The sequence below is a fragment of the Thunnus maccoyii genome, chromosome 7 (genome assembly GCF_910596095.1).
Source record: "Thunnus maccoyii chromosome 7, fThuMac1.1, whole genome shotgun sequence".
Lineage (NCBI taxonomy): Eukaryota > Metazoa > Chordata > Actinopteri > Scombriformes > Scombridae > Thunnus > Thunnus maccoyii.
In genome coordinates this window covers 21958217-21971438 of record NC_056539.1, presented here as the reverse complement: position 1 = coordinate 21971438, position 13222 = coordinate 21958217, and the positions used below count along the sequence as shown (strand labels likewise).

Sequence of the window (13222 nt, the reverse complement as noted above, 5' to 3'; positions counted from 1 at the left end):
TGAAGACAGCAAGAACAAAAAAAACATTAAAAAAAAAACAGCATGACTTGAAAAAATAAATACAGTTTATAAAAATGAAATAAATAATTAAAACTGGAGGGACAGGGTGCAGAATGTAGTTAGAGAAAGGAGAAAAAGGGGGCTTTGTATGAAATATTCTTTATTTATCAAAAATACAGTACACATTTTAGGTGGCTTTTATTTCTCTCTAACACCTCCCTGAATGTTAAAGTATAGTATAGGGTGTACAGAAATGGACCAATAGATGATAATTACAGTGTTATCACTCTCAAACAAGGACGTTTGTTTCTTCTTAGCTCCTGAAAAGTTGATATTTTGGAGATACAAGGTTTTCACCTGACAACACCAGTGTGTAATTCGGTGGTTTTGGCGCCTCCTTGTGGCCGTGGAGGTTATTGCTCTGAATATTATTATTGTTCATAAAAGAAAAAAAGAAAAAAAAGAAAAATAAAGAAATTCAATTAATTAAATATGTATTAAAAAATCGTGTTGCTGTCTATTTTTTTTATCTTCATTATTTCTGCGCCTTTAATCTGAAACGTTTTGTAAACAGCCGGTTATATCAACAAACGTTACCGAGGTGTTTGGGATTAGATCCGCAGGCACTCAGCCTCGGTGCGGGATCTGATCCGGACTGAAGGATGTTTTTACGAGAGGGGGAATAAATCTTACTCCGCATTAAAGCGGGGACACTTGTCTCGGGCTTCAGTGCGTCTCGTGGCTGCAGACAAACCTCCAACTGCGTCTTAAATGACGACGGTGAAGACACGACAAACGAGCCCTTTGTCTAATGTTGTAATTTTCAAGCAGCTGTCATGCAGAACCTGCTGTCGCTTAAAAGCAGCTGGGACGGAGCGCAGATGAGGATGATGATGATGATGATGATGCTGAGGTTGTAGAGATGAGAGGTATTAATAGGAGGGCTTGAGTGTCACAGGCTTTTCACTGTCGAGACCGGGGGGCTTGGTGGAGAGTCGGCGGACCGGGTTTTTTTGGGGGGGGCTTCCGATCCTGAGTGCGCAGTCGGAATAAAAAACAAAACAGGGACTCACTGGTTCAGGATAAGACGGACAACATGGAAGTGCTGGCAATTCTTAATTTGGGCGATTTTGCCCAAGCTTTCTCCAAAATGGGAATGTTTCCTGTGTTTGACCTCGCTTATTACATCGTGTCCATCCTCTACCTCAAGTATGAGCCAGGTGAGTGTGTTTCTCACTTTTCTGCTGGCTTTAAGTGCGCGTTATCCTTTATTGTTTCACAAACATGATTATCTGTGAGGTATACTGCATGTTATTTGGCAGGTGCATGCGCCACACTCATCAGATCTGTGCGTAAATGCGCAATTATCTACAAAGAACAACACAAAATAAACAACTATCTAGAATAACATATTTCCAACTTAGATAACTCATCATTTAAACCATTAAGAACTTGAATTTAATGAATGAAAAACCGTAATATTTGTATAAGTAATTAAATGTGCATTAGAAAGCCTATTCCAAAGTTTATTTTAGTACATTTTCTGTTCTATTACTGTACATTGTTCTCATATCCCTACAAGGACTTTCTGTTGCTGTTATCTGTATAGTACCCTATCCTTATAAAGAATGACCTGTTACATAAACTCCAGCAGGAGCAGCACAGCTCTGCATGCTTGGTGTGAGGGGAAGTCTATTGCTGCAGCAGCACTGACCTCATTCACACTGAGGAAATAACTGAAGTAGATTAAACCACTCGGCTTTGCCTGCTATTTTCCAAGATTTAACTCCTTTGAGCAACGGAGTCCGAGGAGGATGAAACCCGAGTGAAGGCCTGTGCATGCCAGCAACTTAGGCAATAAATAGAAGATCCTGAAATAGATGTCAGTGGGCCTCCGAAGCCCCTCTGCTGCACTTGCAGGCTATTTACACTGACTGCTAAACATGAAATAAGCTTCTGAGTAAAAAGCCCAGCATTGCGTAGTCTTTAACATAACTCAGTTGCCACATTGTTAAAGGAGAAGTTCACTCTGAGATGAAAATTCAGTCACTGTCTGCTCACTTTCATGTCAGCTAAGACTTCATTGAAGATGGTAGAAACAGTGGAAAACCATCTCGGCCACAAATTATAAAAGTTTACAGCTGCAGCTTTAAAGCTTCATATGAGCATATTGTGTCCAGCAAATCCCCTCAGAACAGCTTGTACAGCATAATCCATGTGTTGAAGTTTGATATTTACCTCAACAGTTCGTACGTATTCATCAACAACGATGCTCCAGCTTGCCGTGAGGAACATGTAGGAGCTACTAGTCAGATGAATAAACTTTTACAACCCCAATTTAATCATTTGGCTTCAGGAAACTTGGAATAAACAATGCAAGCTGTTAGAGAAAGTTAATGCACATTACATGCTTTTCTTAAACTTGTACTATAGCCTTCGATGCTTTCAATAGTTTGTTAGATGGCTGACTTGAAAGCATGGTTGTGCAGCGGTGTGACACAGGATAAAACCACAAGCACATGAACACAACATATAAATATAAAAACATCAAATAAATACAAACGACGGCAGAGTACACAAATGAAAACAGCTGAAAACAAACGGTTTACATATGAACATATGAATCATCATCAGATATTAAATTGAGTAAAAATTGAATGAATTTTCTATTCGGACTGAACTAATTCATTAACCTTTCTTACAACTGATGCTGTTTGCTAATTTTAGCAGAATATTCACATAAAGTTATGACAAGAGGAAAAGAGCAGTTGTGACACTGCTGCGCTCACATCTCTCATAGTAGTTTATAGGATGATGTTTATTTCACCACATGTGTTGTATTTTGTGTTAAAGGAAATGAAAAAGAAGTCAAAAACACTCAGAGTGCTCATTTAAACATTCATACAAAGTGTAGAGTTAAATGATTTCATCAGGTTTACTGTAACATGCAGCCACCAAAACTGACTTCATGACTGCAACCTTGTTTTATCTCCATATCTGAGAAAATTTTACAGTCAAATGACCTGCGCTGGCAACATTTGCAAGATGTTCAACATTGGCTACACGTGTCCGAGAACAGGGTCACGCTGCATGTCGGAGGAGCACATGAATGAGTTTCAGGGGGTCGACATGGGTGGGGTAGGAGAGACAAGTGTGTGGGGGGTCAGAGGTTAAGACAGGCCTGACAGATGCAAGGCAGGAGAAGCAGTTGAGCAGATGATATTTATAGGGCGGCATTTCTCAGGATCAGATTGCTTTCAAACTGAGCGCCAGTCGCACCATGACACCCTCACCCACCTGTCGTTGGAGATTTGTGAGGCGAAGCAGTCGCGCTCTGCTCACGTCTCGACTTACTGTGTCCGTAACAATGTTGGCAAGTCTTCACCCACATGGAAACACATATACAGTCTTAAAATCAGATATGTGCATGTTGTCGTACACGTTTATGGTCATGTTTATAAAGACTTCATTATATATAGACCTACTATGTACTGTATGCGATATATGAATCTGTTGTTTTTGTATATCAGGACACCTCTGCACTGCTGAAATGCTACCAAATACATTTACTCAAGTACTGTTCTGAAGTACAATTTGAAAGTACTTGTACTTCATATAAGTATCCTACTATATACCTCTGCTCTTTTGTCATTCAGAGGGAATTATTGTACTTGCACCACATTTATTTCACAGCGATAGTCACAGTTATAGTTACAAAACATATAATCAGTTTATATAATAGTATAAGGTGGTTAAATTTGGCTCCAACTCAACCAGCAACAATATTAAAGTTCTGCTTACATATTGATGTATCAATAATAATGATCCAGTGTTATAATACAACATTAACAGGGGCCGTTCTGCATAATGAGTGCTGTTAGTTTGGATGCTTTAGTGCATTTTGCTGATGATACTTCTGAACTTTTACCTCAGTAAAAGTTTGAATACTGGACTTTTTCTTGTAATGGAGCAGTTTTGTTGTGTGTATTGCTGCTTTTACTTCAATAAATAATCAGAATACTTTTTTCTTGTGTTACTGCTGGTATGCTATGTCCACTTACTACAGAAAAACAACATAAACCAACAGTCATCTATTTTTTTCCGGTTTATTTGGAGTCAGTTTTACCCATTGATCTGTGTTTATCCAGTGAAAGGTTAATGGTAACACAGCACAAGTTTGGCTGCAGTTAGCTGCAGTTTAACATGTCTTGCATACTGATTTATTGGAGTAATTAACTGTTGGCACTTGACACAATGATTGAAGTGTCCTGATATATAATCAAAACTCAAAAACAAGGATTTTCTATGGGTCATCATATATGCGTGTTTTATATGTGACAGATCAGTTTTACATGCACGTACCTTTAAAAACCAAACTATTATATACAAAACATATGAATCGGATATTCTTCTCCGCTCAGTTATATGTACTTTAAAGACTCAGTCATTGATTCTGTTGGTAAGTTGTCAACTTCCAAATGACTGTAGACGTCCTGAGTCAATATTAGGTTATGATAAAAAGGCGTGTTATCAGGGCGTACACTGAAATTGTTGACTGGGCGTGGACGAAGATACAGTACATAGACACACAAGGCTTCCACTGATAATGAAGGTCACTGCTAACAGTTTTACTCTGTGGGAACTAACAGAAATTTTCAATCTAATCTTTGTGATTCCCAAAAAAGAGCAAAGAATTCAAGTATATGAGACTTATTATTAAGGAGGTTGGAATAATTTTTGATTTTGATGATAAAACACTTTGATGAGCTTTTGACAAATAAATAAATAAAATATTTAAATAAAAAAACTTTTTTGTGGATCCAGAGAGAGCTGCATGAAATCTGATAAATGTTACTTAAGTCAGCATTGGTTGGGAATGCGGACTACAAGTTTGACAATGAAAAAAAGTTTGGAGTTGGTAAGAAGTGAGGTTATCTACAGGACCTCTGTAGCCTGCTCCTCATTTCTGGTTGAGATTAACAGCCTGAAGCTATTCTGAGTTGCATTGTGGGTAATGTAGGCACCAGGTTTTGACAAGGAAGAAGCATGCGTGGAATTAAAAAGACGATATCTCTGGTTCTGCTGCTTTTTGATCCCTTTTTTAAAAAAAACCCCAAAAAACTCTCCATCATGACAATATTATAGAAATGTGATGCTAAATCAATGGAGTTGGCTACTCTATTAAGAATCCATAAATCATTTTGAAACAGATTTACAGCATGCATTGCCACTAGGAGTCACTAGACTATACAGACTTTTTACCCCAAAGTTTTTCTTAAATTATATTATTTACCAAAGATATATTAGTTGTTTCATATTTTGTTGTGTAAATAAACCAATTCATTAATTCATTATAAAGAACTGAAGTTATTGTGGTTTTTCAAGGTAATTCTGTAGCTGCCTCCACATTGGCAGCAGATGATCCTGACTGTGTGACATCTGACATTTAATAAAAGCCGAACACACACACACACACACACACACACACACACACACACACATATATATATATATACATACATACATATATATATATATATGTATATATATAAATATATATATATATATATATATAAGTAAGACACTGACTGCGTAATCACACACACACATTCTAAACTAACTTGTACTCTCACTGCAAAAAATCTTTATTGCTGTGATATTTTTATTTTCACACTCCACCGTGTGTGACGGACAGGTCCTGACAGCTCTTTTTCTGTTTTGCAGGCTCGGTGGAGGTTTCTCGCAGGAGTCCTGTGGCCTCCTGGCTCTGTGCCATGCTCTACTGCTTTGGTAGTTACATCGTGGCAGACCTCATGCTTGGAAGCAGCCCCATCGACTATTTCCAACACAACAGCCACATCCTGCTGGCCTCAGCTGTCTGGTGAGAAAGTCCTCAGAATGGTTTTACTCTTCACATGGGAAGAGATTCTGCTTGAAGGTCACACGTGGCTGATGGATGCGTTGGCTTTCTTGAATTATGTTTTCCCATCAGATTTCTGTGTGGTAGATGGGAAAATTGATCATTCCCTTTGAAGATAATTTTGTTTGTAATATTTTGGTAAAATTGCTGCGTAATTGTGACATGTCTGTGCTAAAAATGTAAGTTACTTTGGACAAAAGCATCTATCAAAGGAATGTCAGTGTTTTAAAATGCCTTTCACAGAAAAAGAACAAATTTTAAAGGGTCAGTTCACCCAAATCATACACACACATAAATGTCCCCCTTAATATCAGAGCTACCTAGCTATGAGGATAGTTTTATTTTTTTGTGCTGAACATTATATATCCAATTAGGTGCATTGCAAAATTACTTACTAATTACTAAAAACTCAAATGTAACATATCTTTTAAGAGCCCCGGAGGCGCCCTTGTGGCTTCTGGTTTACTACAACATCCTTGGTTTTAATCCAGCTGGGGACCTCTTTTGTATCTCTTGCTCCCTTGTTTCCTGTTATATCAATTGATGTTATTTAACTAATAAGGGCATAATATTCCCCAAAATAAAAACACAATGACACGACCAATCAGGATAATCTGCAGACCTCGGTGTCAGCAGTTGGGAGCAATTTTCCTCCAAATGCAAAAAAATTGAGAAAAATATCCACAATGTGGTCTGTGGATCATTTTAGACACCATTTACCTCATTTGTATTAGAATATCAGCAGCAGAAATCTCAAAACATGGACAAATAAAACCAGCATGACTTTATACTACTAATTAGAAGTGGGAAAATGTGTTGTTTTTGTAAATTGAGTGAACTGACCCTTTAATATTTGATACAAACTTCATCCATCAAAGCTGAATATACATCATAGAATGACTAACAGCAGAAAACAGGTTTTTACGCTCCTCTTTCCTCGCTTTAAAAACCAACTCTCCACTATTCTTCTCTCTATATGTCAAACACAGGTACCTCATCTTTTACTGCCCGCTGAACCTCTTCTATAAATGTGTGGCTTTCCTGCCCGTCAAGCTGGTGTTGGTCGCCCTGAAGGAAGTCGTCCGCACCCGTAAGATCGCCGCCGGTGTTCACCACGCCCACCACGCCTACCACCATGGCTTCTTTATCATGGTCATCATCGGATACATCAAAGGTCAGTGTGTTGTAATTTCACAGAAATGTGCATCCATTCACTGTCTGTAAGTCAGTAAACGTGTTTTCACGTTGTAACGGGACAGCTAGAAAAAAATGGCAATATATAATTCCGATGAACATCTTTTACTCCATCATTGAATGAGGGATGACGGATTTATTGTGAATGAAGGAAAGTTGTGGAGATTGTTGGTCTATGTGTGCGGAATTGTCAACTTTGGGACAAATAGATTTGGGGAGTTATAAGACCTTCTTGTGATTTTATTTTAAAAAAGAACGAAGTGACAAAAGACTTTTCCTTGAAGAAAGTCTTTAATAGCACTTGATCAGTCTGTAGTCCTCAGTGCTCGTTGTGTCTGCGGCTCTGTGGGCTGACAGCTGCATTCACTGAGTGACAGCGAGCAACATCTTCAGTTGATTGCACAACAGCCAGATTTAAACATGAATGAGCTGCACATGTGCACTAATGCAAGGCTGGGAGACCAACTGAGCGACTGCCCCACAGCCCCAGTGCTTCAGGAGCCTAAAAATCTCAAGACTTACTGTATATCAAATGGTTTGCAGTGATTTAATTGATCATTTATTTAGGAATAAACATCACTAAGGTACAACTGACATGATGAAAGTTTTGGTTAGACTTTGGGTTGACCATGTGTCAAAATCTAGTTTCAAGATTATTTCAGATTTATGCTTACGTGGTACAGTATAATAATAAATAAATCATTCAATAAGAATAATATAATTCCCCCCAGCAGGTTAATCTGTCCATGCACTGTATTCACAATGACTAATCACTGCTGCATAATAGGCAGCAGTTTAAAATAAAGTTTGTTAAATTAGAGCTTGATTTAAATGAATTGTTGCTTGAATAAAAATGTTTGGTAAGTTTGTTGGGTCGTCTTAGCTTGACTTAATGTCTCCTTGAGCAAATAATTCTAAATGTCTGAAATATGCAACAATTTTTGAAGGAGAAAAGTATTTAAAAGAAAGCCTGATATGGATCAGGCAGATCAGTTACTTTGTCCTTTACTGTAAAATGTTCCAGTAATACAGAATGAGCCATAGAAATACATAAAAAGGGTTCTGCTCTCTGCTCTTCTGCTCTCTGCTATCCCCCTACTGTCACTGATATAATAGCGAGGCCCTGCAGGCGTCCATGTTGAAAATGGGATGAGAAAAGCTGAAGCCAGATAAGAGCAGTGAAACAAGACAACAGACTTTCTTGTCCTCATTTTTTTCCACTGTCTATTTTTATCTTCCCAGGCTCTGGAGTAGCTCTCATTTCCAATTTTGAGCAGCTGCTGCGTGGTGTGTGGAGGCCTGAGACCAATGAGATCCTCAACATGTCATTGTAAGTGTGTGTGTGTGTGTGTTTCCTTCCCTGTGACTGCTGATACACAAATACATTCATTACTGCCCCCTCAAGACTGTGTGTAACCAAAACTTTCATTCACAAAACTATGACTTAAAGGTAACTGTGATTAAAAAATAAATCAAATTATGCACAAAACACTGTCAGCCTTTTTTAAACACAGGTTTGTTAAAGTCACAGTGTATTTGAAAATGTCTGATTTTGGTGCCCTCTAGTGGTCGTATCTTAAAAGGCATTTTGGCACTTTGTAATGCATGCTGCTTAAACAATATCGCCGTCAGATGAAACTTCTTATTCCTACAACAAAAAACCAAGCATTGAATCAAAATGAAAATGCAAAAGTAAAATAAAAATTGCAGGTTCTCAAATTCAAACTTGTTAGAAAAAATATTTGAGGCACTTTTATGTTCTATCTCATTTTGATCTTTGCTGCAGTCGGATATTTTACTAACAGTTTGTCTTTCATCTCTGCAGCCCGACCAAAGCCAGTTTGTACGGAGCCATCCTCTTCACCCTGCAGGAGGCTCATTGGCTGCCGATATCCAAGGGCACCCTCATCCTCATCTTCACCCTGTTCATGGCCACAAGCAAGGTACGATCAGTGCTGCTCTGTGAAGCGTAGTTGGCAGTGCTGCTTTCATGATTTATTTTCAATTAAATTCAATTCAGTTTTATTTATATAACACCAAATCATAACAAAAGTTATCTTTTCACATAGAGCAGGTCTAGACCGTATTCTTTATTTCTCTTAATTCTGACTGTGTGTTGTGTTTAATATAAGAAGATGGCATTGTTTCAGTATGAACATGAACATGACAACAGCATATGTACAGATTAGTTAGTGGCTAAGTTTAGGAAAACAAAACAAAAACAAGAAAGGGTTAGGTTGAAGGTTTTTATAACTGGTCTGATATTAAAGAAACAACCAAAATCCTTCCTCCCAGTAAAAGATTTAAGATTATAAATTGGTAATTTAACTCTGAGCATTAGAGCTGGAGTTGAAGTGTCAAAGCACCTGCTGTTTCTAGTTTGTCTTTTAGTGCACAGGGCCTGTTGTGTGTATTTTGTGTCCCTTGAATTAAACACAACCTGTGGACTATTTGACCACTTGTGCAGCAGTATTTGGATGAGCAGCTCCACTATCACACACACACGTATGCAGATGAGAACGTCGGTGATGCCAACAGTTTCTTGCTACTCTACTGATCGAGAACAAATGTAGCAATGTGCCGGCAAAAGAAGAAGACTGCTAGGCAATGTAAACAATGCAGATTTCAAAACATTCAAACATTTTGCTTTGCAAAGGTTTTAAGAGGAAGGAAATATATTCAGCATGTCGGGATTGTTCACAAGATATTTTCACAAGGTACCTTTAATAAGAGACAGCAGAGATGCAGTATTTCATTTCCATATATTGGAAGAGAAAAATGCAAAATATGATGTTCACACATGATGCAGAAGAGGCAGAAGAGGCAGAGATATCCTGAATTTGTGTTCTCTAGAAATACTGGATCCTACAATTCTCATAATCAAACAGAATCTTTCATAAGACTGTCTCTGCCTGGTATCACAGGCTTTCTGTAAAAAACTGAAGTCTCTTGCTCCTTTAAATATCACAAAATCAGGCTGATCTCTTTTAACCGTCACCATCTTCCTGTCCTCTCAGGTGGTGATGACTGCTCGTCACTCTCACGGCTCCCCCTTCGCCCTCATTGAGTCCTGGATTTGCCATCTGCTGTTCGGCTCCCCTCTGGGTGGCTCTGAGGTTGACCACCATCATCCCCCCGCCGCCGTCCCATCCTCACCGCTCAAAACCAAGGAGGAGCTGAGCGAAGGTGCTCGCAAGAGGAAGGCAAAGAAAGCCGAGTAGGGCGCCACACTGCACCAGTGAAACTGCATCTGACTCGCCCTCATGGCCTCCGCATGATGGCACTTCCCATTCCTTTCTAGGGAAAGGGGCAGTTTGATGTTTCACCAAATGAGACCCTTTCTATTAGAGCAACAAGGTGCTTTCTGCGTTTTACATAGCACAGGACTCTGTAAATATCACGGCAAACGATTCACTCTTCAACCCAACCCGGACATTTGAAACCTATTTATTTACCTGCATCTGTGCTCAACACTGTGCGGTGATCCACGTTCAGGAGGCGCACGGTGGTTTTAGGATGGCCTTTTGTTCCACATCGCTAGTTGTGTAACCAAGTGTCAGCGATTTCAATCTGAAATTCAAATGTGAACGAAGCGTAATGTGAAAGAACATTTCTGCTTTTTACATTGAGATGAAGACAAATTCATGTCTTTAAATAAAAATCAAGAGAAACATTTTGTCTTGGTGGTTTTTAATTCTTCAATATTCAGTGGTAATAAATGCTTATAACCAGCGTTCTAGATGTAATTTTAACATCTTGTCTCTATTTTAGTTTTAGATGAATCAGTATGCATTAAGGTATTACATATAAGGACAATACATCATCAGCTTTTAGATGGTTGATCAAAGTAAAAAGTTTGAAGTGGTAGCTGATAATTGGATGAAATAGATTTTTTTTTAGGTTTTCACTGACTTAATACTTTACAACTAACTTATCTAACTTATCTTTGACTTTAAGATCCCCTCCAGATATGTTAAAGATATTTGAAAATATTCTGCTCTGAATAATAATTTGTGTTTAATGTGTATTTTCAATAAAGAAAAACTTTGATTATCTAGTTAGAAATCCATGAAATTACAACTATTCCTTTTCCATCATTGAAAAATCCAATCTATGCAAATATTTTTGATTTCAAAAGTTTAACTGCTGGACACAAGATGTGTGCTACTTCACAGAAAAGTCCATTCTCAGTGTCTTTGCACTAGAGGCTCTAAGCTTCCATGTAACACTTGTGTAAGTTACATATTGGAGCAGGATTGGCTCCAAACTAGTTGTGATGTCACAAATCATGCTCGTAGGTACACACCTTAAACTCAGAGAAAATTTCCACTTTCAGCAGATGAATATGAAAACAGTCATATACATAATTCTGCACAGTGAAGCTCAAACATCCAAACAAAACACATTTTTGAGCAGAGAGAGTCTTTAAGTAACCTCAGTGAACTTCTAACTTCTAAGACCTGCATGTTCATGCTTCATTGTTTCTTGTTTTTCCGGAAGAGTCCACAGGGGTCGACCTAAAAATTGAGACACCTACTTTAAAATTCATACCAGCAAGTTTCTATATTTAGAATAATCTTAAAATGTCATTTCTATGTTTTATTATTCATTGCTGTTCTCTCAAACTCAAAATCTTGTATTTTATGCAATAATTGTTGCACTTTTTATAATTTCTACAGATGTAGTTAATGTGAATATTTGGAAGAATTTTATTGAGTATTTGATTGTATTCATACTGAATCCTCATTTAATGAACTAGATGACTACAGTTGTTTAATGCTTTGTGAGTTTTAGAATTTAGAATTTATATCTTCTTATCAACTTGTCATCATACATTTCCAAAATATCTCTTTCAGAAAGTGTGCAACTTCTTCCTTTGCACCATTACACAGAGCTGAGACCAGGTTCTAACATGGCACATAGTCTTAACCCTTTCATACTTTTCAGGTCAAATTTGACACATTTTTACATTTGAGAGCAGTAAAAACACCCTAAACACCTTTTTTTAGCCTGAAAATTTGACCCAGAATATACAATGACTTTTTAAGTTTTTATGCAGCGTATACACATTTTTGTAAGTAGAGGTGTTCTGGATTAAATTTGTCCCATATTTATTTAAAAATTCTAAACTTTTTAGGTAATGTAGCACCATAGTATAGTGTCATTGTGAATGTTTTTTCTCCACAAACAAAGTGTGTAAAACCTAAAGAATGCACTCTCTCTGCTCTCTGAAAGCTTCATAAGGATTAACCACCCATTTATTAATGACCGAAGGTGAGGTATTTATGAATGAAAAATAGATGTGTGGTTCAGAAGTTTGGTATAGAGACTAATTATGAGTCAGAAGGTGAACAGTTTGTGAGGGTTAAATGTAAAAATAGGTGCAGAAATCAATAACTCTGAGAATTTTGACACTTTTAAGGCCTAAATTTGACTCTAGACAGCTTTATATACACTAATCTAGTAATTAGCGGTCAGTCAGGAGCACGTCTTCATAAACTCTTTGTTATGTAACGCTGAGGCTGCTGGGAGGTGACAGGAAAGGTCTGAGGTCAGCCTGAGGTCATGCACTGAGAAGGTCGGAAGGCCCCTGCAGTGTTTACAAACTCTTGTAGCTCCGGCAATAAAGCATCACTAATGAACTTTGCAGGAGGTTGTTACACTCGACCTTTAACCTCAACATTCCTAACAGCAGCAGAGAAGATCACGGAGGGAAAAGGATGGTTCCCTGCGTGTTCAGGTTATGTTTGTACCACTGTTGGCGTTCAATAACAGCATGAAATTTATAATGTGTATTCAAAAGGTACTATAATAGCGAAAGATGACATAATGATAGTCATTAGAAAGTTTCCTGAGCAGCATTTTAAGCAACATGTAGCTAAAATAATACAGTGAGTAAATAAATAAGATTCAGATTCAGCATTTTTAAAAGAATAGTTTTGGGAAATGTGTTTATTTGTTTTCCTTCCAAAAGAGTTAGCAGAGTCCAAATAAGGGGAAACAGTTAGTCTGGCTATGTTCAAAGGTAATAATTAATCTGTACAAAAGCAGAAATATCAAAACAACTATCTGTGGTTTAAAATTTTAAATAGTTATGTGCATGTAGAG

At 37.7% G+C, this 13222-nt stretch overlaps 1 protein-coding gene across 1 annotated transcript; it reads left to right on the top strand.

The window, feature by feature from the left end:
- Positions 1-618: 618 nt before the first annotated feature.
- On the top strand, positions 619-10787 carry tmem38a (transmembrane protein 38A). The gene is made up of 6 exons (XM_042417247.1): positions 619-1220; positions 5725-5881; positions 6910-7094; positions 8357-8444; positions 8940-9057; positions 10132-10787. The coding sequence occupies exons 1-6, from the start codon at positions 1097-1099 to the stop codon at positions 10333-10335; spliced, it is 876 nt and encodes a 291-aa protein (XP_042273181.1). The 5' UTR covers positions 619-1096; the 3' UTR covers positions 10336-10787.
- Positions 10788-13222: the final 2435 nt, after the last annotated feature.

What these genes read in the sequence shown, in the direction of transcription:
- tmem38a (XM_042417247.1), top strand. Translation starts at nt 1,097, where the DNA reads ATGGAAGTGCTGGCAATTCTTAATTTGGGCGATTTTGCCCAAGCTTTC. An exon ending in CTGCTGGCCTCAGCTGTCTG is followed by an intron (nt 5,882 to 6,909) that starts GTGAGAAAGTCC and finishes TGTCAAACACAG; the next exon opens with GTACCTCATCTTTTACTGCC. An exon ending in GAGATCCTCAACATGTCATT is followed by an intron (nt 8,445 to 8,939) that starts GTAAGTGTGTGT and finishes TCATCTCTGCAG; the next exon opens with CCCGACCAAAGCCAGTTTGT.